This window comes from Bufo gargarizans, unplaced genomic scaffold, assembly GCF_014858855.1.
Source record: "Bufo gargarizans isolate SCDJY-AF-19 unplaced genomic scaffold, ASM1485885v1 original_scaffold_1950_pilon, whole genome shotgun sequence".
NCBI classification, from domain to species: domain Eukaryota; kingdom Metazoa; phylum Chordata; class Amphibia; order Anura; family Bufonidae; genus Bufo; species Bufo gargarizans.
The window spans coordinates 202,779-230,586 of record NW_025334579.1 but is presented as its reverse complement, the minus strand read 5'-3'; the positions used below and the strand labels follow the sequence as shown (position 1 = coordinate 230,586).

General features: G+C 42.9%; 1 protein-coding gene across 1 annotated transcript in view; it reads left to right on the top strand.

Annotated features, from left to right (window-relative positions):
- Positions 1-6,573: 6,573 nt before the first annotated feature.
- LOC122923805 (myosin-IIIa-like) overlaps positions 6,574-27,808 on the top strand; it is a gene marked incomplete at its 5' end in the record, with an annotated part of 178,509 nt that continues 157,274 nt past the window's right edge. Inside the window, 4 exons of the mRNA XM_044274649.1 lie at positions 6,574-6,673; positions 8,681-8,797; positions 18,485-18,589; positions 23,850-23,933. Coding sequence (XP_044130584.1) covers positions 6,574-6,673; positions 8,681-8,797; positions 18,485-18,589; positions 23,850-23,933 — 406 coding nt within the window. The remainder of the gene's footprint in view (positions 6,674-8,680; positions 8,798-18,484; positions 18,590-23,849; positions 23,934-27,808) is intronic.

Below are 27,808 nucleotides of genomic sequence, written 5' to 3'. Positions count from 1 at the left end.
TCTACTTGCTCGACTTAGTTTATAATTTGCAGTAAGTATTTGCAGATTGGTTGAGTATAATCTGGTATGGTTGTATGCAATTTGGATTGCAATATGGAATTTGTATGGAATTTGGTCGCTATTTGTATGGTTTGGAACTGTGAAATTTGGTGGAACTCTAAGTAAACACACATATAACTGGTTCAGTATGCAGTTTTAATCACAATACTAACAATAGGAACATTTTATAACTGTTCTAAATACCAATTTTGGCCTCTCTACTTCCATAAAACACAGCTCTTAGTGGAGTGTGTATCTGTTCAGCTCCTCTCCTCTGGTGTAATGATTATAGCAGCTCCTGCTAGGGGAATTTCCCACACAGGCTGTGTGTGAGGCTGGCTGTGATTGGTCAAAACGCTTGCTGTGTGTGAGGCTGGCTGTGATTGGTCAAGACTCCTGCCCAGCAACAACAGTTTAACTCTATACTTTCTGTTGCGTCTGCTGTGTCATTGAGCTTACCTACATTCATATAATGAATCTTAAAGGGACACTGACAGGCCTTCTGAGCATAATTAGCTCTTTATATGCCCCCCTAGGTCTTATAATAAGTTCCCAATTCATATAAGTATTATCCCTGTGCACATTATGAAACGTTAAAAATAATCTTTATAATCACCTGTCCTTTCTGCCCAAGAGGCGTTCTTTGTGCCGCATTTGTGCCCAGCCGCGTCCCAACTGCCGGATCCTTAGACACGCCCATCTCATTAGTATTCACTTCGCTGGGCGGTAATTTCCAGTCCCCGACATTCGGAGATCCTGCGCATGGGCCCAGCACCCTCGCTCGCCGGGATCACATTGCGCCAAGTGAATACTAATGAGATGGGTGTGTCTAAGGATCCGGCAGTTGGGACGCGGCTGGGCACAAATGCGGCACAAAGAACGTCCCTTGGGCAGAAAGGACAGGTGATTATAAAGATTATTTTTAACGTTTTATAATGCGCACAGGGATAATACTTATATGAATTGGGAACTTATTATAAGACCTAGGGGGGCATATAAAGAGCTAATTATGTTCAAGGAATGCGCAGTTCATTCCTGAGGCTGATGCCAGCACAGGAAAGGAACACTATGACGACACTGCGAATGTGCTAGCTTGCGCATCGCAAGATTACGGCGCTCTAGCTTTCTGACGTCGGGGACAAGGAGGATATTCTGAGGATGCGGGGCGGTGCTGGGCTCCTTCACGCTAGACTCATCTCAGGGACAGGACTCATCTCAGGGACAGGACTCATCTCAGGTTAATTTGCATATGTATCAAATAAAAAAATTTTACACAATAAAAGCACACACAGAGCTATGGGGACTGGGTATTGCGGATGTGCTAGCGGCCATCTAGCAACCCATGTCCTCAGCTCTATACACAAAATCCCGGTGGCAGGTTCCCTTTGAAGTCTTTTCTACCACTTTCCCTAGCGCCTGCTGACGTCTCTCTCTGCACTAAGTAAACTGGAAAATGTGACATCACAGGGCTGGTTGGCTGCATGCATGGCATTGTGGGTGGTCCCGCCTTCCCACAGTTCTTTGCTCCATGTCCTAACACATGCAGTGGACATTTTAGGAAAAAATGTGATTCGTTACCACGAAGCAAGAGAAAATTCGAATTCGGTGCAAATATAATTTTTCCTGAAATTCGGATCGAAATCCTCTTTGTCTACTTTAATTCGCTCATCTCTATCACATGCCGCTCTAAATGGAATTTTATTAAGATTCATTTGTCTGACTAAACTACCCTGAAAACAAAGTAACGAACTATAATAAACCAAATGTGGAAATATAGAAATTTTATATAATGCCAATAAATATGTCTATAGAAAGTCTACTAAATTTTAACTGGTTTCCTGGGCAATGGGATGATGTCATGCTGATTTCACACCAAACATTTTGCCCTTTAAACAGTCCTCATAAGGGAAAACATACATCTTTGAGGCCTCATGCACACAGCTGAAGTTTCGATCCGCATTTTTTGCAGATCAGATGTGTACCCATTCATTTCAATGCGGCCGTAAAAGATGCCGATAGCACGCAGTGTGCTGTCCACATCCTTATGTCCGTTCCTCGGCCCTGCAAATAAATAGAACATGTCCTGTTCTTGTCCATTATGCGGAGAACAATACGCAGTTCTTCTAACAGAGGGCCGGACATACCGATCTGCAAAATGCGGAACACGCACGGTCGGTATGCGTTTTGCGGATCCACAAAAACGGCTACAGCAGTATTCATGAGCCCTAAAGGGTATCTGTCACCAGAAAATCCAGTATAAACCAGGTATAAGGCCCTGTAGGGCTAGTTATACTGACTGCAATGACACCTTTCACTTAGTGATCCAATTGCTTCAATCTGAAGAAAAAGTACTTTAATCCATATGAGCATTCAGGTGCACTGATTGCAGCATACACCGGTTTGTGTCCGCCAGATTCTCAGCATTTTTGCTGGAATGTGGCCGGATCTCCATCAGACTCCATTATACTTAATGGGGACGACGTGTATTCCGTTTGCATCTGGCAGTGCCGGATCTGAAGAATTCCAGGCAAGCTGTTCTCTTCCGGATGTGAAAGCGGCTTACTATTTGAAGGTATGATTACATTCAGCTGAGCTAGCCCTACACAACATAGTACCTGTCTAAGGCCTCTTTCACACTTGGGTTGTCCGGCTCCTGCGTGTACTCTACTTGCCGGAATTACACGCCGGATCCGGAAAAACGCAAGTGTACTGAAAGCATTTGAAGACGGATCCGTCTTCAAAATGCTTTCAGTGTTACTATGGCAGCCAGGACGCTATTAAAGTCCTGGTTGCCATAGTAGGAGCGGGGAGCGGGGGAGCGGTATACTTACAGTCCGCGCGGCTCCCGGGGCGCTCCAGAGTGACGTCAGAGCGCCCCATGCGCATGGATGACGTGCCATGCGGTCACGTCATCCATGCACCTGGGGCGCCCTGACTTCACTCTGGAGCGCCCCGGGAGCCGCCCGGACGGGAAGTATGCTGCTCCCCCGCTCCCCGCTACACTTTACCATGGCTGCCAGGACTTTAGCGTCCCGGCAGCCATGGTAACCACTCTAAAAAAGCTAAACGTCGGATCCGGCAATGCGCCGAAACGACGTTTAGCTTAAGGCCGGATCCGGATTAATGCCTTTCAAAGGGCATTCATTCCGGATCCGGCCTTGCGGCAAGTCTTCAGGATTTTTGGCCGGAGCAAAAAGCGCAGCATGCTGCGGTATTTTCTCCGGCCAAAAAACGTTCCGTTCCGGAACTGAAGACATCCTGATGCATCCTGAATGGATTTCACTCCATTCAGAATGCATGGGGATAATCCTGATCAGGATTCTTCCGGCATAAAGCCCCGACGACGGAACTCTATGCCGGAAGACAAAAACGCAAGTGTGAAAGAGCCCTAAACAACTGAATTTCCTGGTGTCAGAAACTCCATTTAAAAAAGCTCAAATTCAGAAAGTCATGTTCGCCTCACTGATTTTCCTCCACTCCCATTACCAGGATGCCCAGTCTCCTTTTTCTATTTCTTGTTGCAGCAATGAGATTCTGATACAGGGAGATGCGACCACAGCAGTCAACTCCAGTCTAGTGATTGGCGCAGCGGTCACATGTTCCTGGCAGGACATCACTGCTGCAGCAGGAAGTACAGAAAGGGAAAGGGCATCTTAGAAACAGGAGCGGCAGAGGATCAGTGAGTAGGACAAATTTTATTTATTTTGAGCATGCTGTGCTGTTTTAAAGTGCATAGACTCTGCTGCTGCTACCAGAGCAGTGACTGCATGCGCCGCTCCACTTCCACTCCACTTGTGCCGCTACTCAAAGCAGCAGCATAGGCACAAGATTAACAGGGCCAGGCAAGATGTTCGTCTCTCAGTCATGCAGCAGGGGGCAGCCTCTTGAGTAGTGGGGGCAGCCTCTGACTGCTCAAGAACTCTGATGAAAAAATTTATACGCTGATCTCTAGTATGGGTATACAGTTGCAAGACAAAGTATGTGAACCCTTTGGAATTATATGGATTTCTGCACAAATTGGTCATAAAATGTGATCTGATCTTCATCTAAGTCACAACAATAGACAATCACAGTCTGCTTAAACTAATAACACACAAAGAATTAAATGTTACCATGTTTTTTGAACACACCATGTAAACATTCACAGTGCGGGTGGAAAAAGTATGTGAACCCCTAGACTAATTACATCTCCAAGAACTAATTGGAGTGAGGTGTCAGCCAACTGGAGTCCAATCAATGAGATGAGATTGGAGGTGTTGCTTACAGCTGCCCTGCCCTATAAAAAACACACACCAGTTCTGGGTTTGCTTTTCACAAGAAGCATTGCCTGATGTGAATGATGCCTCAAACAAAAGAGCTCTCAGAAGACCTATGATTAAGAATTGTTCACTTGCATAAAGCTGGAAAGGGTTATAAAAGTATCTCCAAAAGCCTTGCTGTTCATCAGTCCACGATAAGACAAATTGTCTATAAATGGAGAAAGTCAGCACTGCTGCTACTCTCCCCAGGAGTGGCCTTCCTGTAAAGATGACTGCAAGAGCACAGCGCAGACTGTTCAATGAGATGAAGAAGAATCCTAGAGTGTCAGATAAAGACTTACAAAAGTCTCTGGCATATGCTAACATCCCTGTTAGCGAATCTACAATACGTAAAACACTAAACAAGAATGGATTTAATGGGAGGATACCACAGAGGAAGCCACTGCTGTCCAAAAAAAACATTGCTGCACGTTTACAATTTGCACCTGGATGTTCCACAGCAGTTCTGGCAAAATATTCTGTGGACAGATTAAATCAAAGTTGAGTTGTTTGGAAGAAACGCACAACACTATGGGTGGAGAAAAAGAGGCACAGCAGACCAACATCAAAACCTCATCCCAACTGTGAAGTATGGTGGTGGGGGCATCATGGTTTAGGGCTGCTTTGCTGCATCAGGGCCTGGACGGATTGCTATCATCGAAGGAAAAATGAATTCCCAAGTTAATCAAGACATTTTGCAGGAGAGCTTAAAGCTATCTGTCCACCAGCTGAAGCTCAACAGAAGATGGGTGTTGCAACAGGACAACGACCCAAAGCATAGTAACATAGTAACATAGTACATAAGGCCGAAAAAAGACATCTGTCCATCCAGTTCGGCCTGTTATCCTGCAAGTTGATCCAGAGGAAGAAAAAAAAAAAAAAAAAACCTGTGAGGTAGAAGCCAATTTTCCCCACTTTAGGGGAATAAAAAATTCCTTCCCGACTCCAATCATAGAAGTAAATCAACAACAGAATGGCTTAAACAGAAGAAAATACGCCTTTTGGAGTGGCCCAGTCAGAGTCCTGACCTCAACCCGAGTGAGAAGCTGTGGCATGACCTCAAGAAAGCGATTCACACCAGACATCCCAAGAATATTGCTGAACTGAAACAGTTGTGTAAAGAGGAATGGTCAAGAATTACTCCTGACCGTTGTGCACGTCTGATCTGCAACTACAGGAAAAGTTTGGTTGAAAATATTGCTGCCAAAGGAGGTTCAACCAGTTGTTAAATCCAAGGGTTCACATACTTTTTCCACCTGCACTGTGAATGGTTACATGGTGTGTTCAATAAAAACATGGTAACATTTAATTCTTTGTGTGTTATTAGTTTAAGCAGACTGTGTTTGTCTATTGTTGTGACTTAGATGAAGATCAGATCACATTTCATGATCAATTTGTGCAGAAATCCATATCATTCCAAAGGGTTCACATACTTTTTCTTGCAACCGTATCTCAGGGCTCGCAGAGTGCAGCTGCATATTTTGTATTTGTTGGCTTCTGCATTGCAGTCACAGAGGACAGGCGCTTGCACAATATTTAGGAGGTGCTTTGTGTTTCACAATGACAACTGGGTGTTACCATCCCCCTTGTTGTGTGTCATGTTTCTGGCATGGTGACTGGCAGAACATTACACTAATTAGGATACTAATGTCTCTGCTGGACATTTCCTGGTATCTTGGTGTATGTAGATGAACTTTCATTGCAAAAAAAGAATAAAAGAAAGGCTGGCATACGGGAATGCAAAATTTGCTAATGTATTATTAAAGGAAACTTGAAAATCTAAAGCAAAATATTACCAAAGATAGAAAGAGAAATATATAGACTACTTTCTTGCAGTAACAGTGTAGGCCCCCTCCTCCGCCCAACAGTCTCTGTCACAACTGGACATACATATTTTTAGGAGCGTTTATGTTTATTCAAAGCAGATCCAGCTGCCATGGAGCACCTGACGTGCGTGCCTGTGCGAGATTCTGCTTAGTATATCATTTGACTGCAAATAAGGCTCTTTTACATTATACTAGATCCTCATCGCCGTCTTACACACGGAAAACAGCTCAACAGAAGCAGCAGTCTGTGATTTATTTCACAAAGTGGCTTAAATTGTAAGTGTTAAAAAATGAACATTTTAAGTCTGTAATCTGAATCATGTAGACAAATTAGTGAGAATTTTATTTCATTTGAAACGTTTTTTTTTTTTTTTTTTGGGCATAATAATAACTGGGTTTTGGTGTTTTAGGCATGAAAGGATTCATACCAAGAAAGGCATCTTCAGAGAGTCTATGACATCCAACCAGAATGATGTGGATGACTTGGCCACCTTAGAGATCCTCGATGAGGTATGCTTGATTGTAATTTTGACAATTTCAATTTATAGCGTTCTGTATTTTGTTAGTGTTATTTTTGCTACTATTACCCTTATAATTAGAAGTAGTGGTAGTAGTAGTAGTAGTAGTAGAAGTAATATTTAGAAGTTATCTAATCACTCGACATTAGTGTTCGGATACAGCCCCTTTATTACTTGAATTGGAATAAATGATACAAGTACTAAAAAGATATGACCAGACATATTATCCAAGTAGAAATCGCCTTCCATTGTGGGAGATAATATGGCGCTTCTGGACATCATAACGTGTTTTATTTTTCCTCTCCTGGCGAAACATGGGTAGAGGGTTGGGATAAATGATTTTTTTAGTCTGGTCTATATTACATTGTATCTTAGAATTAGCTATAGATATTTGATATTTTTAGTATTGTACTCTATTATGAAATATCTGATTTAAAAAAAACTTAAAAAAAAGAAAATAATGAAAAAGTTGTCTAATCACAAGCACTGGAACCATCAAGATATGCCACCAATGTCTGATTGGCAAGTGTCTGACCACCAAAGCTCCCATAGACATTAGGGTATGGCCACACACACGGTCAGGTTTCTGCATGCAGTTTTGGAAGCCAAAACCAGAAGTAAATTTAAAAAAGAGGAGAAGTCACATCTGTCCTTTATACTTTTTCTCCTTTTATGATTCATTCCTGATTTTGGCTTCCAAAACTGCATGCAGAAACCTGACCATGTGGCCGTACCCTCAGTGTATGTTCAGCTGAAACTGCCAAGATAGATGTGTGTTGGGGAGCTCCTGACTCTGACCCGACGGATGATGTTTGAGATGAGAAGGATTTGCTGATGTGAATATTTTCACCTGTTCAGTTTTTTCTCCTGAGAGAAGTGTCTGGCAACTGCTTTTTCCCCTCTCCCCATTAAATACACATACAGGTTTTGATGAACTGAACATGTATTTGTAGGGGGAAATCAGGGGGAAGTTGGGAGAGAGAGCTATTGAATGTGTATGGCACCCTTTAGACCAAATTAGCAGTGCCGGCTCTGCTCTGGTTCTTTTGGGTGGCTGAATGTTTGGCCAATGTAGTCCACATCAAATGTAGTGAACACACAAGCCATCAAATGTAGGGCCGTCAAATGTAATTCACCTACTTGGAACCATGCAAATCATATTTCTCCAGAACATCCAATTTTTTTGTTTTATGCATCATAATGGCAGATCCATGATTTCTGTGATTGCATCTTCCATGGATAGAAAGTTTTTGAACTTATCTGTTTGGCCAGTTAAATATTTCTATTTAGTTCAATGTAGATATACTGAATGCTTAGGGCATAATTTCTGTTGACTGTAGACAGCTCAACAGATATCCTAAAAATAAAGCAGCAAAATCTCAGTTCGCCTTGAGATAACTCTACTAGTTTACTATAAAAACCAAGGATAACAAATTATATCACAGGAAATTATGTCAAATGTAGCTCTCCTACATCTGTAAAAGTGGTCCATATAAGTGATCAGTGAGGAGAGGATAGTAAAAGAAGACAGCGGCACTGCTCAATCGGTAAATCACCTATGCCCCTTATAACTTCGGAGGTCATAGACCGCGGCTCCGCAAAGAGACCCAGATAGCGTGGTTCTCAGCGTACAGGTAGACATTCAATGTTCAACAGGTAGATAAAAGAAACTCACCAGGATCTGATGGATTTTCAAAGAGGTTTATTGCTTTAAAGTAGCATCGATGCACAGGCTGGGGAGCGGAACAGCCCTGTGGTGTGAGTCGGCGGTGATGGCCGTTTAGCGCGTATCTCGCGCTTCCTCAGACCGCCTCAGTGCCGCGTTTCTTTTATCTACCTGTTGAACAATTGGTATACACACAATTACAAATAATCTGTCTAGCTAACATAAAATGAGATTTATTTGTGTTAAGGATAACCTGATCTCAGGATTATATTTCAATAATACTGAAATAGTATAACTTGTCATTTACATGCTGTTCTTCATTGCCTGTTACAGAATACCGTCACAGATCAACTTCAAAAACGTTACAACAGGGATCAGATATACTCCTATGTAGGGGACATTCTTATTGCTGTCAATCCATTCCGAAGTTTGGATCTCTATTCTTCACAGGTCTGGTCATTTTAAATATTTCTGTGTAACCATATTGAAGCACAGCGTCAGCATATTCATGGATTTACACTGCTTAGGATTGTATTGAAGAAGTCGTAAAATCTTCAAAATACCAAATTCATTTTCACTCATAGTAAAATGCTTTGGCAGAGGTACTTGTAGATTTTTTTTTCTGGTTTTACAAGGCATCATGGAACAATTTAACATAAAAAAGAACAAACTTTGCAAATAGGTTTGGTTAAAAATGTCCTACAGTTTTGTGTCTATAGCTCCTATTTAGACTTTTGTATCAGACTACAAACAAGCCCTGTGTTGTCTGAACCTGCAGCCACCCTCTATTCCATCTTTTCAATACTTCTTGCTAATCCACCAGATATAAATTACCAAGATGAGGAGGGGACAGATGGATGAAAAATAATGGTATCAAATTTTAAGACTAATTAAAAAGTTACCTAAATTTTCATTTTAGATGGAACAATACAAAAACAGCTGCAGTGGGGTGACCCCCTTGTCAAGTGGCACAGAGCAAGATTGTGATAGGTGTTGCTTCCTTTACAACTAGGATCACCTGATACTATTTATCTGCTAAGTAACTCAACACTAGAATTCCTTCTCATTGCTTGATGCCCTCAGTGGATATTTGTCTGCTATTGCTGACTAGCACTGTGACTTTGCAGATGTGATTACCTGGTGAATACTATGGTCTCCCTGGATTTATGACCATTTTACCATTGCTTGGTTGCTGTATCTACACCAGGGAAAATAAGTATTTGATACACTGGTGATTTTGCAAGTTTTCCCACCCACAAAGAATGGAGAGGTCTGTAATTTTTATCGTAAGTACACTTCAACTGTGAGAGACAGACTCTAAAAAAATCCAGAAAATCACATTGTATTATTTTTAAATAATTAATTAGCATTTTATTGCATGAAATAAGTATTTGATCACCTACCAATCAGCCAAAGTTCTGGCTCTTGCAGACCAGTAAGTTTTTCTTTAAGAAGCCCTCCTACTCTGCACTCATTACCTGTATTAATTGAGCTTGTTTGAACTTGTTACCTGTATAAAAGACACCTGTCCACAAACTCAATCAATCACACTCAAACCTCTCCACCATGGCCAAGACTAGAGATGAGCAAACTTTTAAAAATTCTATTCGATACGAATTTATCGTGGTGAATCACACAAAAAAAATGCTATTTTCTGTCTGCAGAGAGCCTTTATAGTGGTGTAGAACACTGTGCCTTGCAGTAACAAGCATAGTGAGTCTGCTGTGGTAGTGAAATAATACTGTGAGTCCGTATGACACGCAGATGACAGGCATCACTCTTAGAATCACTGCACACTTCATGTATTTGGGCAGTCACGGGGCCAAAACTGACCAAATAACTCAAGTATGAACTCAGCCTTACAGGTCATTGTTAGCGCCAAGAAGAAGCGCACTCCTTTTACACTGTCATTAGCTGATTCCACATAGATGTCTACAGAACCTGTTCTATTAAACGCTTGTAGAAGTAGAGCCCCCCGACAGAGTGGAGAGAGTGTCAGAAGTAAGTTTGTGTTGATGTCACTGATTATTTTTCCCATCCTCTTAACCATCAGAATAATAACCCCCCAAAAGCCGGATCCGTCAGAACAATACCGCCGCTGCCTCCGTGAACCCGTGCACCGCTACTTCCTGGGTCAGGTAGGCTCCTGCGAAGCGGGTGGTCTACCCCCAGGCACGTTTGGCTACCAACCGCCCACTGCTGCCACCCTGCTGACTCTGGGCCATGCTAGCGACTTGCTGGCCCTGCCGCTGCCTCACAGACAAGCTGCCGTCCTCTTCTCCCGACGATGAAACCCCTTTGTTAGAGGGGGTGAAGACGTGATGACGAAGGTTTGCTACGTCGCTCCTCCCTGCAACCGTTCTATTCCACCGCACTATACAAGACACAAGCCTCTCTATCTGAACCACGGGACACCCCCACCTCTGGGCCATTTGCGTTCTGCTGGACCGGACTCTCGGCGGATCCCCTGCTTTTGTCCGCCTTGTCTGGCAGTGCCTGTTTGCTGCCCCTGCTTCTGATGTTTCAGTCTCCGCTGCTTCCTGCCGCCCCCCTCCTTGGATCTTTGGTGTCGGCTGGGGCCTGGTTACAGGTTTAAAGTTTGAAGTATTGAATATATGTTGCTTTGTGTCTTTCTCTGCCTCAATGTTTGACTCCTCCTCCCCCATGCCCTCTGTAATAGTTTTCTTGATCTCCCTGCTTCGTCTATTCATTTATAGGGAATATTGGACAGAAGGTTAAAATTTCTCAACTTTATAAAGGGTTGCTTAAAACACGATTTAATAACCTGGCATGAACAGGCCTCTAGTAGCTACAGACAATAATCGGATAGTAGCAGGCACACTTACAAATGGAGTAGATGTTGATAATTTAAATGTATTGATAAGTACAGTTATGGATATATAAAATATGAGTGGACATTAAGCAGCAATACAGTAAAAAAAAACAGAACAGAGCCAGAATAGATATCAGAATAAATATCAGAATAAATATCGACTGAGTGGTTCAACAATATCGTATGGTAGCAGCAACAATAGGTTATATTCAATAAGGGATATAAAGGACTGTAATTACAGGTGATGTCTTGGAAAGGTTGTATCGACGTGAGATTGATATAAGGGTCAATGTCCTGAAACGGTATACCAATTGTAGAGCAATAAAGTTGATGTATAGTCGGTATCATTTTCAGCCCAAAAAATACTCAATAGATCGCGGTAAGTGAGGCAGTAGTATTGGCCATATAGCAGGTGTTGGTAGCAATGCCTTTTGGTAATAACACAGTAGTAGACGGAGACGATGATTTTAAGGACCTGCAAGCGGGGGTAAAGTAGGTTTCAGGCCGGTGTACCTCAACATGGCGTCCCACGTGTTCTCCGGTACTATCCTGGCGCTTACCTTTCCTGAAGTTCCCCTCGCAGTCCCGTGAGTGGCGTCTATTATATCCGTCTGTGTATAGGCTTTTTGGCGTTCCACATGGAGTGAGGCAGCACTCGTGGGCTCCGTATGTTACAGCGCACTTCTGAGACGTCAGCGGTGACCTCACTTAGATTCCCTATCACACGTGGTGGGTGATGCAGAGGTCCAAAGTGGCAACAATCGGGTTGTACGAATATTCATCTTGCTTGCAAGCAAATGATGAGCCCCCAGCTTCCTCAAGGAATATTACCTATTGTTGCTGCTACCATACAATATTGTTGAACCACTCAGTCGATATTTATTCCGATATTTATTCCGATTTTTCTGTTTTTTTACTGTATTGCTGCTTAATGTCCAATCATATTTTATATATCCATAACTGTACTTATCAATAAATTTTAATTATCAACATCTACTCCATTTGTAAGTTTGCCTGCTACTATCCGATTATTTGCACATTTTTTCAGACTGGGTGAGTCTTTAGCAGCTGCACCTACCCATCTATACTCTCGGTTGAACAACCCAATACGCCTTTTTGTTTATAGCTACAGACAATGAGTAGACAAAGCTACAAGATTGCTTGGAGCCCGGAAGTTCATCAAGATTCAAACCATAACTACCAGCCCCTGGTCTCTTCGTCAGGGAAAACATCATGAGTTTCCAGTCATCATGGATGGGAAGGAGGACAACCTGTGGTGCACGGAGAGGGTCTTCGGATGCCCCCCGCACTATACGGACGTCTCAGAAATGAACTGCTGCTCCCGACAGAAGCTACTGGGAAGGTTATGGAGTGTCCCGGTCATCGCCCCGCTGAAGGATTATTTTGAAAGTGTGGAGACACCAGATTTTATAATATTACATTATTATATAAAGAAAAAATAAAGAAATGAAGCCCGTTCGTCATCCGGATCCCAAGTGCGATTAGCTACATCATCATTGAGTACTGTCTGCACGTCACTGATGTCCTCCTCAACTGTCTTTGGGTCAGGAGCCTGACCGATAGCAACACCAGCTCCCACACCACTCTCCTTATCACTATTTGCCCGCCTAGTGGAGGAAGCGGCGGATGTCTCCTCCACATCTTGGCTTGCCATTAGCTGCTGATTTCTAGTAGCTGGACCTCACTGTATAGTGGCGCTGAGCCCATAGCATACAATACTTCTCTGGCTGAGGGAGCAGAAAAGGACAGGGGCAGGTTTTGGACAGGTGGGTGCACAGGGCCAGCTTCTGGGCCATGCCAACTAAGGGTTGTATTTGACGAACCCACTGACTCTTGGCTGGGGGTATCTAATGTCACTTGCGACGAAGTCAAAGATCAAGTCAACCATTTAAGAACCTCTGGGTTGCTGGTCAAGACACAACCACTAGCTGATACTAGGAGCTCAGGCCTCTCGACGTGACCCCTGCTGCCACGCCACCCCTTACTCTGCTGGGACCTGTGCCTGCACCAGAAACATTTAGGCCTCTGCTACTCCCCTGTGCAGGGCCTGACACTTCTCTGTCTGACATACTAATAGATCAAATAAATAAATAAAAAGGAAATTAAAACACCCCAAAAAAGTCTGTAAGACAAAAGACAAAAAGACAAAAAAGTCTGTAATTTTCTCACTTCACCACACAACAGCTAATAAGCCCTTTCCCCCCCCCCCCCACTAATACACACAAAAAAGGGCTTTAGAACATATAACTGCACTGCTCAACGGCAAATATATATTTATTTTGCCACTATTACACAACGAAAAGGGCTTTAGAACAAATAACTGCACTGCTGCACGGCAAATAGGCCCTTTTTTTTCACTTATAAATGCCACAGAAGGCTTTAGAACATATAACTGCACCGCTGAACAGCAAATATATTTTTATTTTGCCACTAATACACAACAAAAAGGGCTTTAGAACATATAACTGCACGGCAAATAGGCCCTTTTTTTTCCACTTAAGGCTTTAGAACATATAACTGCACAGCTGAACGTCAAATATATTTTTATTTTGCCACTAATACATACCAAAAAGGTCTTTAGAAGATATAAGTGCAACGCTGAACGGCAAATATATATTTATTTTGCCGCTATTACACACCAAAAAGGGCTTTAGAACATATAACTGCACCGCTGAACAGTGAATATATTTTTATTTTGCCACTATTACACGCCAAAAAGGGCTTTAGCACATATAACAGCACCGCTGACTGGCAAATATGCTTTTATTTTGCCACTATTACAATCCAAAAAGGGCTTTAGAACATATACCTGCAACCCTGAATTGCAAATATATTTTTATTTTGCCACTATTACATGCCAAACAGGGCTTTAGAGCATATAACTGCACCGCTGAACGGCAAATATATTTTACTTTTGTCACCAATGCACGAAAAACAGGGCTTTAGAACATATAACCGAACGGCAAATATACTTTTCTTTTGGCACTAATGCACGACAAAAAGGGCCGTAAGTTTCGCACTTCACCACACAACGGCTAATAAGCCCTTTTTTTCCCCACTAATACAAGCCAAAAAATGCTTTAGAACATATAACTGCACAGCAGTACACTGGAAAATGGCAGAATCTAAGATGGCTAAGGCTATTTATAGGGCTGTGATATCACAGGGCTGGCTGCCGATTGGCTGCATGCATGGCATTATGGGTGATCCCGCCTTCCTAGAGTTCCTTTCTCTATGCCCTCACACGTGCAGCAGCAATTTTAGGAAAAAATGTGATTTGTTACCACGAAGCGTGAGGAAATTCGACTTCGGTGCGAATCTAAATTCGGATAGAATTCCACTTCGTTAACTCATCTCTAGCCAAGACAAAAGAGCTGTCTAAGGACACCAGGAACAAAATTGTAGACCTGCACAGGGCTGGGATGGACTAGGGGACAATAGGCAAGCAGCTAGGTGAGAAGGCAACAACTGTTGGTGCAATTATTAGAAAATTGAATAAACACAAAGTGACTGTCAATCTTCCTCGGTTTGGGGCTCCATGCAAGATCCTGCCTCGTAGGGTAAGGATGATTCTGAGAAAGGTCATGAATCAGACCAGAAATACATGGGAGGACCTGAAGAGAGCTGGGACCACAATCTCAAAGATCACTGTTAGTAACATACTATGCCGTCATGGATTAAAATCCTGCAGGGTACGCAAGGTGCCCATGTTCACGCCAACACATGTCCAGACCTGTTTGAAGTTCGCCAATGACCATCTGGATTATCCAAAGGAGGCATGGGAGAAGGTCATGTGGTCAGATGAGACCAAAATAGAACTTTTTGGCATCGACTCCACTCGCCGTGTTTGAAGGAAGAAAAAGGATGAGTACAACCCCAAGAACACCGTCCCAACCATGAAGAATGGGGGTGGCAACATCATTCTTTGGGAGTGCTTTTCTGCAAAGGGGGCAGGATGACCGTATTGAAGGGAGGAGGGGGCCATGTATAGCGAGATATTGGCCAACAACCTCCTTCCCTTAGTAAAAGCATTAAAGATGGGTCGTGGCTGGGTCTTCCAGCTTGACAATGACCCGAAACACACAGCCAGGGCAACTAAGGAGTGACTCGGTCAAGAACTACAGGAATCGTCTGAACTCTGTAATTGCAAACAAGGGTTTCTGTACCAAATATTAAGTTATCTTTTACTATTGTATCAAATACTTATTTAATGCAATAAAATGCAAATTAATTATTTAAAAATCATACAGTGTGATTTATATATTTTTTTAGATTCTGTCTCACACAGTTAAAGTGTACCTACTATAAAATGTAAAGACCTCTCTATTCTTTGTAGGTGGGAAAACTTGCAAAATCGCCAGTGTATCAAATGCTTATTTTCCCCACCGTATCTTTGATATCTTTCCTGTAATCCGGATAAGGGGCACTCAGCACCCACCATGCTTCTTTTTCTAACATGTTTTACTCCATTATGCTACAATGTTTTATATACATTTCCCCAGGAAGAATTGTATGTAGAGCCCCCCCCCCCAACCCTTCCTCCCCATTGTACCTTATTACTATTGTTCTTTTTAATGATTGCCACGGATCTAATATTTAGCAGCTCGGCTATCTCAATTGGTATCTTTCTGGGTTATACTTTAATCTAATTTACTGTATTGATGCCAGTGTCCCCTTTAGCTTTAACTTGGTCGTCTGATATTTCATTAGGGTTAGTTGAGCTCTCTGCAAAAATCCCTTATTTTATGTTACAATTATGGAGGAAAGTCCACTTTAAATACAAATTACAGAGCCCAATCTCACATATGCTTCCTATATTTAGAAACCTCTTTTTCTCCCCTGGGATGTTGCCATCTTCGTTTGCCAAATTGCACCATGTTGATGACTTATTGCTTAAATTTAAACTCTCTCCCCAAATACGGAACTCTTTAGAATTACCCAAGTCTTCCACAATGTTTGAACGACTATGTAAATATAGAGCCTTGGAGAGGGGTACTCTCTCCCGTCTTTATTTTATTTTAAACTCGTCACTTTCTGATACCAAGTTGGCTTTTATGCATGGTTGGGAGGTGGATTTGGGGGAGACCCTTACACTGAAGCAGTGGCATGAATGTTGTATGGCAACCAGCAAAGGGAGCTAGCAGGTAACCTTAATGGAGAATTCTTTAAAGATACTTCATAGAGTATATATGGTGCCTTCTAGATTGTACCTTATTTATCCAATAGTTTCCCCCTTATAACCTAGACATTGTTTACAGAGTTGTACGAGGAAAAAAGAAACAAGCTTGCAACAACATTTTGGGGAAAAAAAGGCCCCCAGGGCCAAAACAGCAAAAAAAAAAAACTTTTTACAAAAATCATGAAATGTATAAAACTTCATATTGACCTACTGACTACTAGCAAAATTCTGGGTGCTGTGTTTTACAAACTAAAAAAAACAAAAAAAAAACACCACTAACCTCACAATAAAATTTTGACTAAAACTCTGTTAATTCAGTTTTATTTTCCAGGAATTTTTTTAGAGGGAGTCTGTCTCTTCCATAATCAGTATCAACCTACGCATACTGCCATGTAGGGGAGGTGCCACAACATATAACCATAACCATATTTTCCTTGTGAAAATCCAGTCTTATAATCCATTAGAAAAGTTTATTTTTATGCAAATATGGGTTTTGGTGCACTGTGGGTGGGACCATTCAATTTGGTGCACCAGGCCTCCTCTGTGTCATTGCTACAGCCTCTGAAATCTCAGGAACTGTCAGTCAAACGAGTGTAAAGGCACTTGGCAGCATTATGGATGGAGTGATGGTGCATTAAATGGAGTGGCTCTGATAAACCTTATTGCATAAAAAGAAACATCTCAGCGTTACAAAACTGGGTTTTGTTAGGAAAGGTATGGCTATGCTTCAGAGCCCCCATTCTACATGGTGGCGTACATGGTTTGAAGTTGATCTTGGAGACAGCAGACTCCCTTCAAAAAAAAATCTGCTAAGCAATAGTGATGAGCAGGAGGTGCCATATTCGATTTCGCGAATATTCAATTGAATAGTCGTGTTATATTCGTCGAAATCGAATATTCGTAATTATTCCAATGATCGCGAATAATATGCGATTTAATAAATCGCGTATCGCGATTTTTTCCTTTGATAGTATAAGGCAACATTCCTATGACTAATTGACTATGGCTAGGCTAATATGTGTATTTTACGAAATTTCGTAATATTGCTCTAACTTCGTCTTTTAGAATATTCGTAATATTCTAAAAGACGAAGTTAGAGCAATATTACGAAATTTCGTAAAATACACATATAGATTGTAATCTAGCTAATATAGTGCTATAATCCTTTTTTTTCTCAATTTTTTTTTGCCTCTTCTGAACTTAAGTTTTGTAAAATATGTACACTATTAAAAAAATTACTATAGCAGTATATTAGCTAAATTACAATCTATATGTGTATTTTACAAATATTCTTAATATTGCTCTAACTTCGTCTTTTAGAATATTTGTAATATTGCTCTAACTTCGTCTTTTAGAATATTACGAATATTCTAAAAGACGAAGTTAGAGCAATATTAAGAATAAACGTAAAAAGTTGAAATCGCAATTCGATTATTATAACTTGAATTAATCGAATTGCGATATCAACGGAATTCTCAAATCCGACAGTACATTCTAGTATATAGAGACGTTCCCATGGTGATGGGGACGCTCCATGAGCACGGAAGTCGGCAGAAGCGGCAACGGGGGACTGACTGGAGCAGCCAGGAATCCAAAGGACAGGTAAGAAAAACTTTGGAGAAGTGCTAAAGAAAAAAATATAACAATTAAAAAAAAAAAAAAAGAAAAAGAATATTCGATTTTGCGAATATATAGAACTATATTCTAAATATTCACGAAATCTCGAAGTTGCGATATTCGAGAAAAAAATTCGCAATTTGAATATTCATGCTCAACACTACTAAGCAATAGTACTTTCTAATATATTTACTTTTAAGTTCTTATGTGGTGACCATAAAGCTGTAATGACATATCACGGCCTGGAAGACCCCTTATCACCAGTCACACATATGTTGGTGCAGTAAATGTTTATGGAGGTCCTCAAAGCTGGAGATATGGTGCACGGGGGCAGAGATTTTTTCAACCTTATATCAGTATTAGTGTCCCCAACCAGGAATCGGTATGATAGGTAACTAATGTAGATAGCATTTGTCTTGGTATCCCTTTACTTTTACTGCTTGATTTTGCTTTTCTGCATCGTACTATGCCAATTTTGTTTTCACAGCACTCAGAAACATACACCAATGCAAAAAGGACATCAAACCCACCACATATCTTTGCAGTTGCTGATGCAGCTTATCAGTCTATGGTAACTTATCATTCTGATCAGGTAAATTTTTGTTCTTAATTTTTGGTTGATTTCTTAAAAATACCATTATCCATAATGGTATTTCTTAATACCATTTTATTGAAAGTTTTTCCAAGCCAATCCTAGCCATTGAAGCATACAGAATTAAATGGGTTTTCTGGGAGTTTTAAATTCATCATGACCTATCCCCAGGTTAGGTAATCACTATGAGATCGATGGGGGTCCAATTCCCAGCACTTAAGCCGATTATATGTTTGAAGAAGCTGCAGTATTCCTCGTCGCAGCTTACCAAGCACAGCCGATGTCATGTGACCGATGACCATGACATCACTGGCCCAAGAAGAGACCTAAGAGCTCAGTGAGCTCCACGGCCTCTTCATACAGCTGATCAGTGTGAAGAGTCAGACCCCTGCAAATCTCATATTGATGACCTATCCTCAGGATTTTCCCTCCCCAAGCTCTGGAATGCAATGACCGCAATAGTAAATGATGTCTGAATGACACTGACATACAGTAGATAGCTGTTGGTAACCACATGTTTGACGGTGTTAACATACAATGTATTTAAAAACACACCGCACTGGCACATGTGTTATGCTTTTTCATATTCCAAAGCTTCCCAAAATTGTCCCTTTTCAGGTGCAGATGATAAAAAAATTATAGTAATAAGTGGCTTAGGGGACCAAGCGTCCAAAAATGATGCCTTGACAGGGTCAGAATACCTGCGAAAAATGATAGGCACAAGTGTTGATTGTCAGAAGAAAAAGTGGCTCGTCAATAAGCCTAAAAAAATTCTTCCTTTCAGTTCGGAGCAACAGCAGTGCAATGTGGATGTGCAGTAAGCTGGATTGGGACTAATGCACACTGGCGCAAAATTAATAGTTTTTAGTTTGTGACGCCAATTGCAATGTGCGCAGGTTATAGTCTCAGGGCCCTTTTAGATGTAACAACTCACGTACCAGGTGAGGAATGCCAGAGGGGGATAATGTCTCTATGTAGTGTCAACGGTGTCTCCTACCTTGGTACGGCTGGACTCCTGGATCCTGGCTCACTTGCAATAAATTGAGTGTGGTCAGTAGGAGTAATTGAGGAATGATTGAGATCCAGACAGGAGATATAATCCAACTTATCTTTACTGAATGGCAATAGAAATCCATCCGAGTTACAGCGTTAGTCTTGGGTCCCAGCAGGTATTGGCAATATGGGCAGGGATCTATATATATTCTGCTTCTTGTCATATGCCTAGAGAATCTGGCAGGTATCTATCTTCTGCTCTGTCTGTCTTCTCCTTGATATGGGCCTGACTAGCTGAGGAGGAATTTGGCCTCTCCTGGACTCTGGATAAGTACTCACAGGACTGCTCGCAGGGAATGATGTCTTCCTGGAGATCTGTAGTTCTGGAGGTGTTGCTTGCTTGTCACCAGCTGAGGTAGATGACTCAGGCTGGGAAGAGGGATCCTTGGCCTCAGCCGAGGCTGGATCCTAAGTTGGGATCCCTGTAACTGGGAGCTCCTACTAACACAGCCTACCCTAGGCAGTGGTGGCTGGTACACTAACTTAACTTCCTTCTCCTCCTCATGAGACAGGACATGGGAACAGCCCACTTCTGCTCACCCAGGGGAGACTAGATTGGAATGAACTATTCCAGTCTAGGTATACTAAACTGGCTAAGGTCTGCTGAACACATTGCTGCCACCTGCTGGTGCACATGGAAATTATAGCATAATATATCAAACAGGCGTGGAAAATATATATACAGGGAAATGCAATGTTAGATTACACAAGATGGCAATAAATATACACCTGACATGTTGTAGCGGGGAATCAGAGTTTAGTAACATACTCTGGGATGTTACAGATGTGGAGAGGGTACGGTACGAATATAGGGGCATACGGCCACAATAGTGATGGCAGCAAGAGCAGAATCACATGGAACATACAAGCTTGTCTATGGGTAGTCGTGGCAATAGTAGTAACAGTAGTAGTGATAGTGGTGGCAGATACTTTCCGTTAATGGTGGTGGCAGTAGGGAATTAACAGCGAAGAGCAGCACTAGCTGAGGCAATGCCAGCTGCAGCAGCAGCCATATGGTACATGTTGGCAAAAAGGCAGCAGCATGATGAAGTCAGCAGTCGCCTTACAGTAGCATGATGGCATCAGTGGTATGATAGAGGTGGTGGCAGTGGCAGCCATTCAGAATGTGAATGTAGGCAGTCCACAGCAGGGGCATGAGGGGAGCGGCAGCAGCATCCATAAGGAACGTGATGGTGGGTAAGTCATAGCGTTGTTATGACGGAGGCTGCAGCAGCAGCCATACAGGATGTGATGGTAGGCAGGTTGTAGCATTGGGTTGATTGAGGCCTCAGCAGCAGCTGTCATACAGAATGTGATGGTTGGCAGGTCGCAGCATTGGCATGATGGAGGCCTCAGCAGCAGCTGTACAGAATGTGATGGTTGGCATGTGGCATTAGTGGCATGATGCAGGTGGTAGCAGCAGGCGAACAGAACATGGTTGGCAAGTGGCATGATGAAGGCCGCAGCAGCTGTACAGAACGTGATGGTTGGCAGGTGGCATCAGTGGTGTGAAGCAGTCCGCAGCAGTAGCCGTACAGAATGTGATGGTTGGCAGGTGACTTGATGCAGCCGGAATCAGCACCGGTTTAGAACATGATGGTTGGCAGGTGACATTAGTGGGTATGATGTAGGCCGCAGCAGTAGCCATGCAAAACGGCCAGGGAAAGGTGAAAATGTCGGTATTGATGCAGTAATCATGTATATATGCAGCTTAATTAAATTGAACACCCCCCCCCCCTCAAAATTTTTTTTTTTAATTATACACAATTCTTCTTTGAAACCCTAGCCTTTCCCTTCACACTACCTGGCAATAAGATTGATTTCAGATTTTTCATTCTTTATGACTCCCAAAGATCGTTTTCCTGGCAGACACCGTCACACACAACCATCCTCATTCACAGCCCAGAACAGAATGGCGTTCTACTAGGGCACCTCCCTGCTTGCTGCAGCACTGATTGGCTCATCCAGGGTATCTGTTGGTATCTGGGAGCCAATCAGGGCAAGCCCTCCCCACCACTTCCTCACAGGGTCATGTAAGACCCCTTCTTCTTCCTCCCTAGTGCTTTTTACCCACCAACATCTGCACTAAAATGGTGCTATGTGCCTTTTTAGTGGATACAGCCTGAAAATATTTGAGTTCGTCTGCCGTCTGAAAAATAGCAAAGTTCGGACCAAACCCAGTTCGGTCCCAACTGGTTCGCTCATCCTTAACTTGTATGTATTTTTCAGCCCTAAAAACTATCTTACTGTGTTATAGAGCAATGAATCACAGCTCCATTCTCCTGCTCACATTCCTAACTAGAAGTAATCCAGTCAGTGGCGTACATATAGGGGTCGCAGGGGTCGCAGTTGCGACCGGGCCCGGCACCCAGGGGGCCCGGCCGTCTGTGGACCCCTGCCCCCTGCAGCGGCGTGTGCGCTAATCTATGTTATCTCTTGCGATCAGCCGTCAGCGCCGGGCCTGGGCAGGAGCAAACACGGCGTCAATCCCGCGAGACCTGTGAACTCCTGTGGCAGGTCTCGCGGGAACATGCGCGCACGCCTGAACTCACGCAACAGACGAGACCCGGACAGGAGAGAGGACGGATGGAGAGCGAGGACCGCCGACCAGGAGACAGTTCACTTCCCCTAGACAGCGCCGCAGCAGCCGGTAACTCGGTAAGTAAGCAAAAGCCGCACAGTGCACTTACTGGAGTTGGAGTAGTGAGGGCCCCCAGGCCCCCCCTGGCCCCTGGCAGATGACCAGGGTGGGTTTGAGCTGGCACTGGCAGTGTTGTGTGGGGGGCTGAATTTATTGATGGGATTGGGGTCTTTGGGGCCTGGGCTTATGCTGATCTAATCATCCGAGGGGTCTTTGCTTTCGGCTGATGATTGATCTGGTGGCTGATGGGGGGTCTTTGGGCTGATCTGAGGTCTGATGGGCATGGGGGATGACTGGGGGGGTCTTTGGGCTCATGATTGATCTGGTGGCTGAGTGGCTGAGTGGGGGGTCTGATGGGGGGGTCTTTGGGCTGATCTGAGGTCTGATGGGGGCTGACTGGGCATCTTTGGACTGATCTGGAAGCTGACTGGGTGTCAGATGGGGGTCTTTGGGCTGATCTAAGGTCTGATGGGGGCTGACTGGGGGTCGGATGGGGGTCTTTGGGCTCATCTAAGGTCTGATGGGGGCTGACTGGGCATCTTTGGGCTGATCTGGGGGCTGACTGGTTGTCTGATGGGGGTCTTTGGGCTGATCTGAGGTCTGATGGGGGCTGACTGGGGGTCTGATGGTGGTACGGTCTGAATGGAGAAGATGAAGAAAGAGAACATCTACTGTACATCAAAGGAGACGTCACTGGATGTAAGAGGTATGGGCGCAATATATAGGTAGGGCTGTGTGTGGGTGTGGCTTGAGGGTGGGCGACTGGGCGGGGACACAGGGGCCCCATAATGTCCTATTGCCCGGGGAAGTGCCCCTCCCGAGACCAGGCTCTGGATCCGCCCAGGGGTCCCATGGATTGTGTGTACGCCACTGAATCCAGTGACTGAATGTTCATATATATTACCAAAGTTAAAGCTGCTGCCAGATACCTTTGAGTAAAAGATTGGGATTGTAAACCTAAATGTCAAATACCCCATCCTTGTTTTCCCCAGTAACAGACATATAAGAGGGGGACTTCCACCTATTTTGTATATTCTTGCCTGATCTGACATCAGAGGTATACAGTTACTGGGGAGGAAGCGGCTCCATATATTTTAACAAATTTCTTTAGACAGGGAAAAGAATAAAAACATTTTGTGAGAAATATCAATGTATTTATTTACTGGAGGTTTAAGAAACCAATGCATCAATTTTGTTGTAGTGTACGGTATGTCTCTCCGACTTTAAAGAGCATTCTGATGCAACAAAAATTAGTGGCAGCAGGTGGCTTAAAAATATAAAATAACATGAAAAAATAAAATAATTGATACTTGCCTCCACTGATCCTGTGCCATTGCAATTCTGGCACTGCCTCACTCCCCACTGCTTTTTGCTTCCAGATCCAGTCTTGAAAAACAGAACCCATCTCAGTCAGTGATTGGGAGCAAGAAACAGAGAGCAGCGTAGACCTAAGCAGTGTTGGATCGGCAGCTGTAGGGGATTGTGGGGGTGCCACTAATTTTTGTCTCCCTGGAAAACCCCTTTGAAAAAATTAATCCAAGCAACATTCTGCTCTTCTGATTTTAGTGCATTGTAATTTCTGGTGAGAGTGGTGCCGGAAAGACGGAAGGGGCTCATCTTCTGGTCCAGCAGCTCACAGTCCTTGGAAAGGTGAGCTCATAATGTGCAGCGAAACAATCGATGCATGTTACTGTATTTCTACACAAAGAGGTGGCCTCAGTTTCAGTGGTGATTACTTTATATTTTCACATTTCATTCACATCAGTGTGTGTATGCAAAAGTAAGGATCACCCAATAACCTGAGCTCTTGGTATCATTGAGACCATAAGTGATCTGCTGCAATATGTTGAGGAACTAATTCAAATGAATTATTTTCCACTGCAGCATTACCACAGGAGAATTTATGCATTAAACAGTTGGTTGTCCATTGTAAAACACTAATATGCTGAATCCCAATGTTCTTGTTCTTCTTGTTCATGCATTGCATGAACCAAACTCTTTAATTTAAATAATAACTGTGTAATTCTTTTCTGAATGGCCACTTGGCGGTCCAACACCCCTGCTGATCAGCTGTTTGAAGAGGAGGCGGCGCTCCGTGTGAGCACTGCTTACTTTTCATTACACTGCCCATCGTCTCCCTTGCAGCGGCAATGCAGTATAATTACAAGCACTCGCTCCACTCAAGTGAATAGAGCTAGTACTTGTCCTTACACTGCACTTCGGAGACGACAGGCAGCTTAATAAAAGGGAAGTAGCGGTCGCGTGAAGCGCTGCCTCCTCTTCAAATGCAGCATGCTGACCCCCAGGGGAGTAGTCCCGGTGTGTAGGATGCGAGTGGTGTACCGTGGCCTAATGTTTGTGTCATGGTGCTCCTACCGTACCTTAAGGCTGTCACTTCCTGAGGGGGCCGTCTCCGTTGCAGAGATTGATTTAGAACGAGAAACGAAATGAAGTCCAGACTTTGTGAAGTTTAACTTTTCTTTACTTGGAATAAACTCATGCAGTAACAGAATGGTACTTAACATTTCTCTTTCTTGGTTCCAGCAGTATGCACAATTCTGGCAGTCGGCCTTGACTGTTTATTCCGTAATGCTATCTTTAGCTTTAAATTTTGGTTATTGTCTCTAACAGAGTGGGGTGTCATGGACCCATGGACCCCCTCTAAGATACAAAGTGTTATTAATATCAGGAGTATTCTGCTCTACGAGCTGCTTTCCGAAAGCTTCTGCAGCAGGAGGGGAAAACGCTTCCCTCACTGCTTTTTGTCTGGTCTCTTTCACAGTATAACTCCAACTAAGTCAACTTGCTCAACAACCCATGCCTTGGTGGGAAGGGGAACATCCCACTTCTACCCAAACAGGGAATGATTGGAATGGTTAGTTCCATTCTTTTTAAATAAATCTGCCCGAACATATGTCACCTGCTGCAAAATCAGGCACATCACATGTAGAAACAGTTGCACAACAATATTAAGGCGCTAAATGAGAAAAACTTGCAATAAATATACTGATGGGATACATTGCTAGACATAGGAACCCATAGCCAGGTGAGAAAATGGTAGTGCCCCACTCCGAGGTACTACACAAACAGGTGATCGTGGGGGTGCTGATTGTCGGACCCCTGCCGATCAGATATTGATGACCTATCCTGAAGATCGGTCATCAATAAAAAACTGCCTGCACCACCCCTTTAATGAAACAAAAGACAGTCTTACTTTTTTGTCTAAAGGCAATAATTTGCTGAATGTATTCTAAAATGTAATGAATGTAGATATTGTAAATCATTGTTTAAACACTTGTTCCTACGGGGGAAACTTAGAACAGAATAATTTGTGAAAAAAACAGCATAAACAAAGATTTTCTTCATGCCTGAAATTTACCAAATGACTCTGCGGGAATTTGCATAGTAACACTGCCTTATTTATCTTTTACAAAATAAATTATATTTGTCTTAGCTAAGCCTTTTAAGGGAGAGCCATGATATTCGGATTAGTGAAAAGAGTAGCGCGTTGTTTAAAGCTGGAATTTTTCAAAAATTATTTTCATCACAGAACAGAATATGATTGTTCTATGAAGTTGATATCATTAGTCTGAAATCAATCTAAAAAGTATAATTGCTGTGAGGTAATTATCATAATCAGTGTACCCACAACATAATGGTAGAAATTCTTTGTAGAATTATAGAGTTTGGTTCTATTCTAGTATGTAAAAATTTTGAAAACTTGATTTGCATGAAAACATCAGGATTTATTTCTCAAAATTGCTTGTTTATTCGTTGCTATGGCCAACAAGAACATTTTCAATGAGTGATACCCCATGTGATAAGTCACTGAGAACATTACTGTTTCCAATCATTGGAATAACCCCCAAAAAAATCTCAATAGGAAAAAATAAGTTTTCTATGTGGAAGTTTCCCATTTGTCTTGATTACCCAAAAGAAGACCATTTGGCTGATGTAGGGCTATTGTGGTGTGTGGGAGGTAGTAGGTCCAATACCTCAATAGCAGATTATAATAAAGGTGTTTTTTGGTCAGCAGTCCTGGGCTCGACATCTCTGTGGGGCCCAATGCCGCCCTAAACGCCCACATGCACACAGTGCTGCACTGTCCCACTAAGCTGTGCGGCTGCACAGCTTCTATTGAATGCCCTCTTTCAGCTGCTGATATTCCTCTTTTCCTCTCTTTTCCTAGCCAAAAGAGGAGGACGTCGCACCAGACTGCAGGTAGCATCTGCTATATGAGATGTTACCTGAAGTTGAGTGTTATCTGTGTTGTTACATAGGACTGCAGGTGACATCTACTATCTATAGATCAGGAACACGGAAAGAGTCTGGTGGAGATAGCACGGCCTGAAGTGAAACTTTATTCCAGATGCTTAGTTTTGGCCTAAGAGGCCTTTTTAAAGCATTTACTATCTATACTTAGAAAGTTATCACTGTGTTATCTATGGTGTTACATAGAACTGCAGGTTACATCTACCACATTCTTTGTACTCAGATGGTACCTGCAGTCCTATGTAACAGCACAGAATACACAGTGGTAGCTCTCTGAATACAGATAATATGATAGATGGTACCTGCAGTTCTATGTAACACTACAGATAACAAACGTTTCTCTGGGATTTACATATTGACAGCCTATCGTCAGGATAAGTCATCAATATGAGATTGGCAGGATCCAGCTCCCAGCATTCCTGCCGATCAGAATTTTGAGGAGATTATGATGCTCCAGTAAGTGTCATGGCCTTCTCGGTGCTTACCAAGAACAGTGTTGTCCATTTTATAATGGCTGTGCCCGGTATTGCAGCTCAGCCCGATTCACTTTGTATGAAACTGAGGTGCACCTAGACTACATGACTGATGAATGTGATGTCACATGGCCTAGGAAGAGGCCGCAGTGCTCACAGAGGACCGCAGCCTTCTTATACAGGGAAAAAAAACGATTAGGCAGCACACGGAAGGGGGGACATCAGGGGAAATGGACGGAGGGGGTCTGAGTTGGGTAGACAGCCCTGGGCTTATGGTGCACTTAATCCACCCCTGCAATACCTACACTAATTTTTGATGTTAACCAATGTGGACCTTCCTTCTATCCACTGATGCAGGGTCATATTCACTCCACCAGAGTATCAAAGGGTATGCTGGTGGGTTCAGCTTCCAACACAACATTGAACATCAAAGGTCCTGTAGAAGGCAACCCCATTTGAAGCTAATTTGGAACTAATCATGTCCTGCTATAGGCAAATGTTGTTGGTTTTATTCACAAGTTTGTGCAATGGTAGCAGAATATTGGATACAATTAAAAGTGGACAAGCACATGTTTGTATAGATTTTCTTTAAATCCTCAGACACTCATATTTTGCTTTGGTGGGACCATGGAACCTCAGTTTAATATTACACAGGTAACGTATGCAAACAAATCAAGCGGCATCAACCAGGGGGTGATACCCCCCTCCTCTCTTACAGAGGATGAAAAGAGGCCTGCCCTGAGATGGGATGGAGTCTTTTCGTCGTGAGATCCTTTGCCA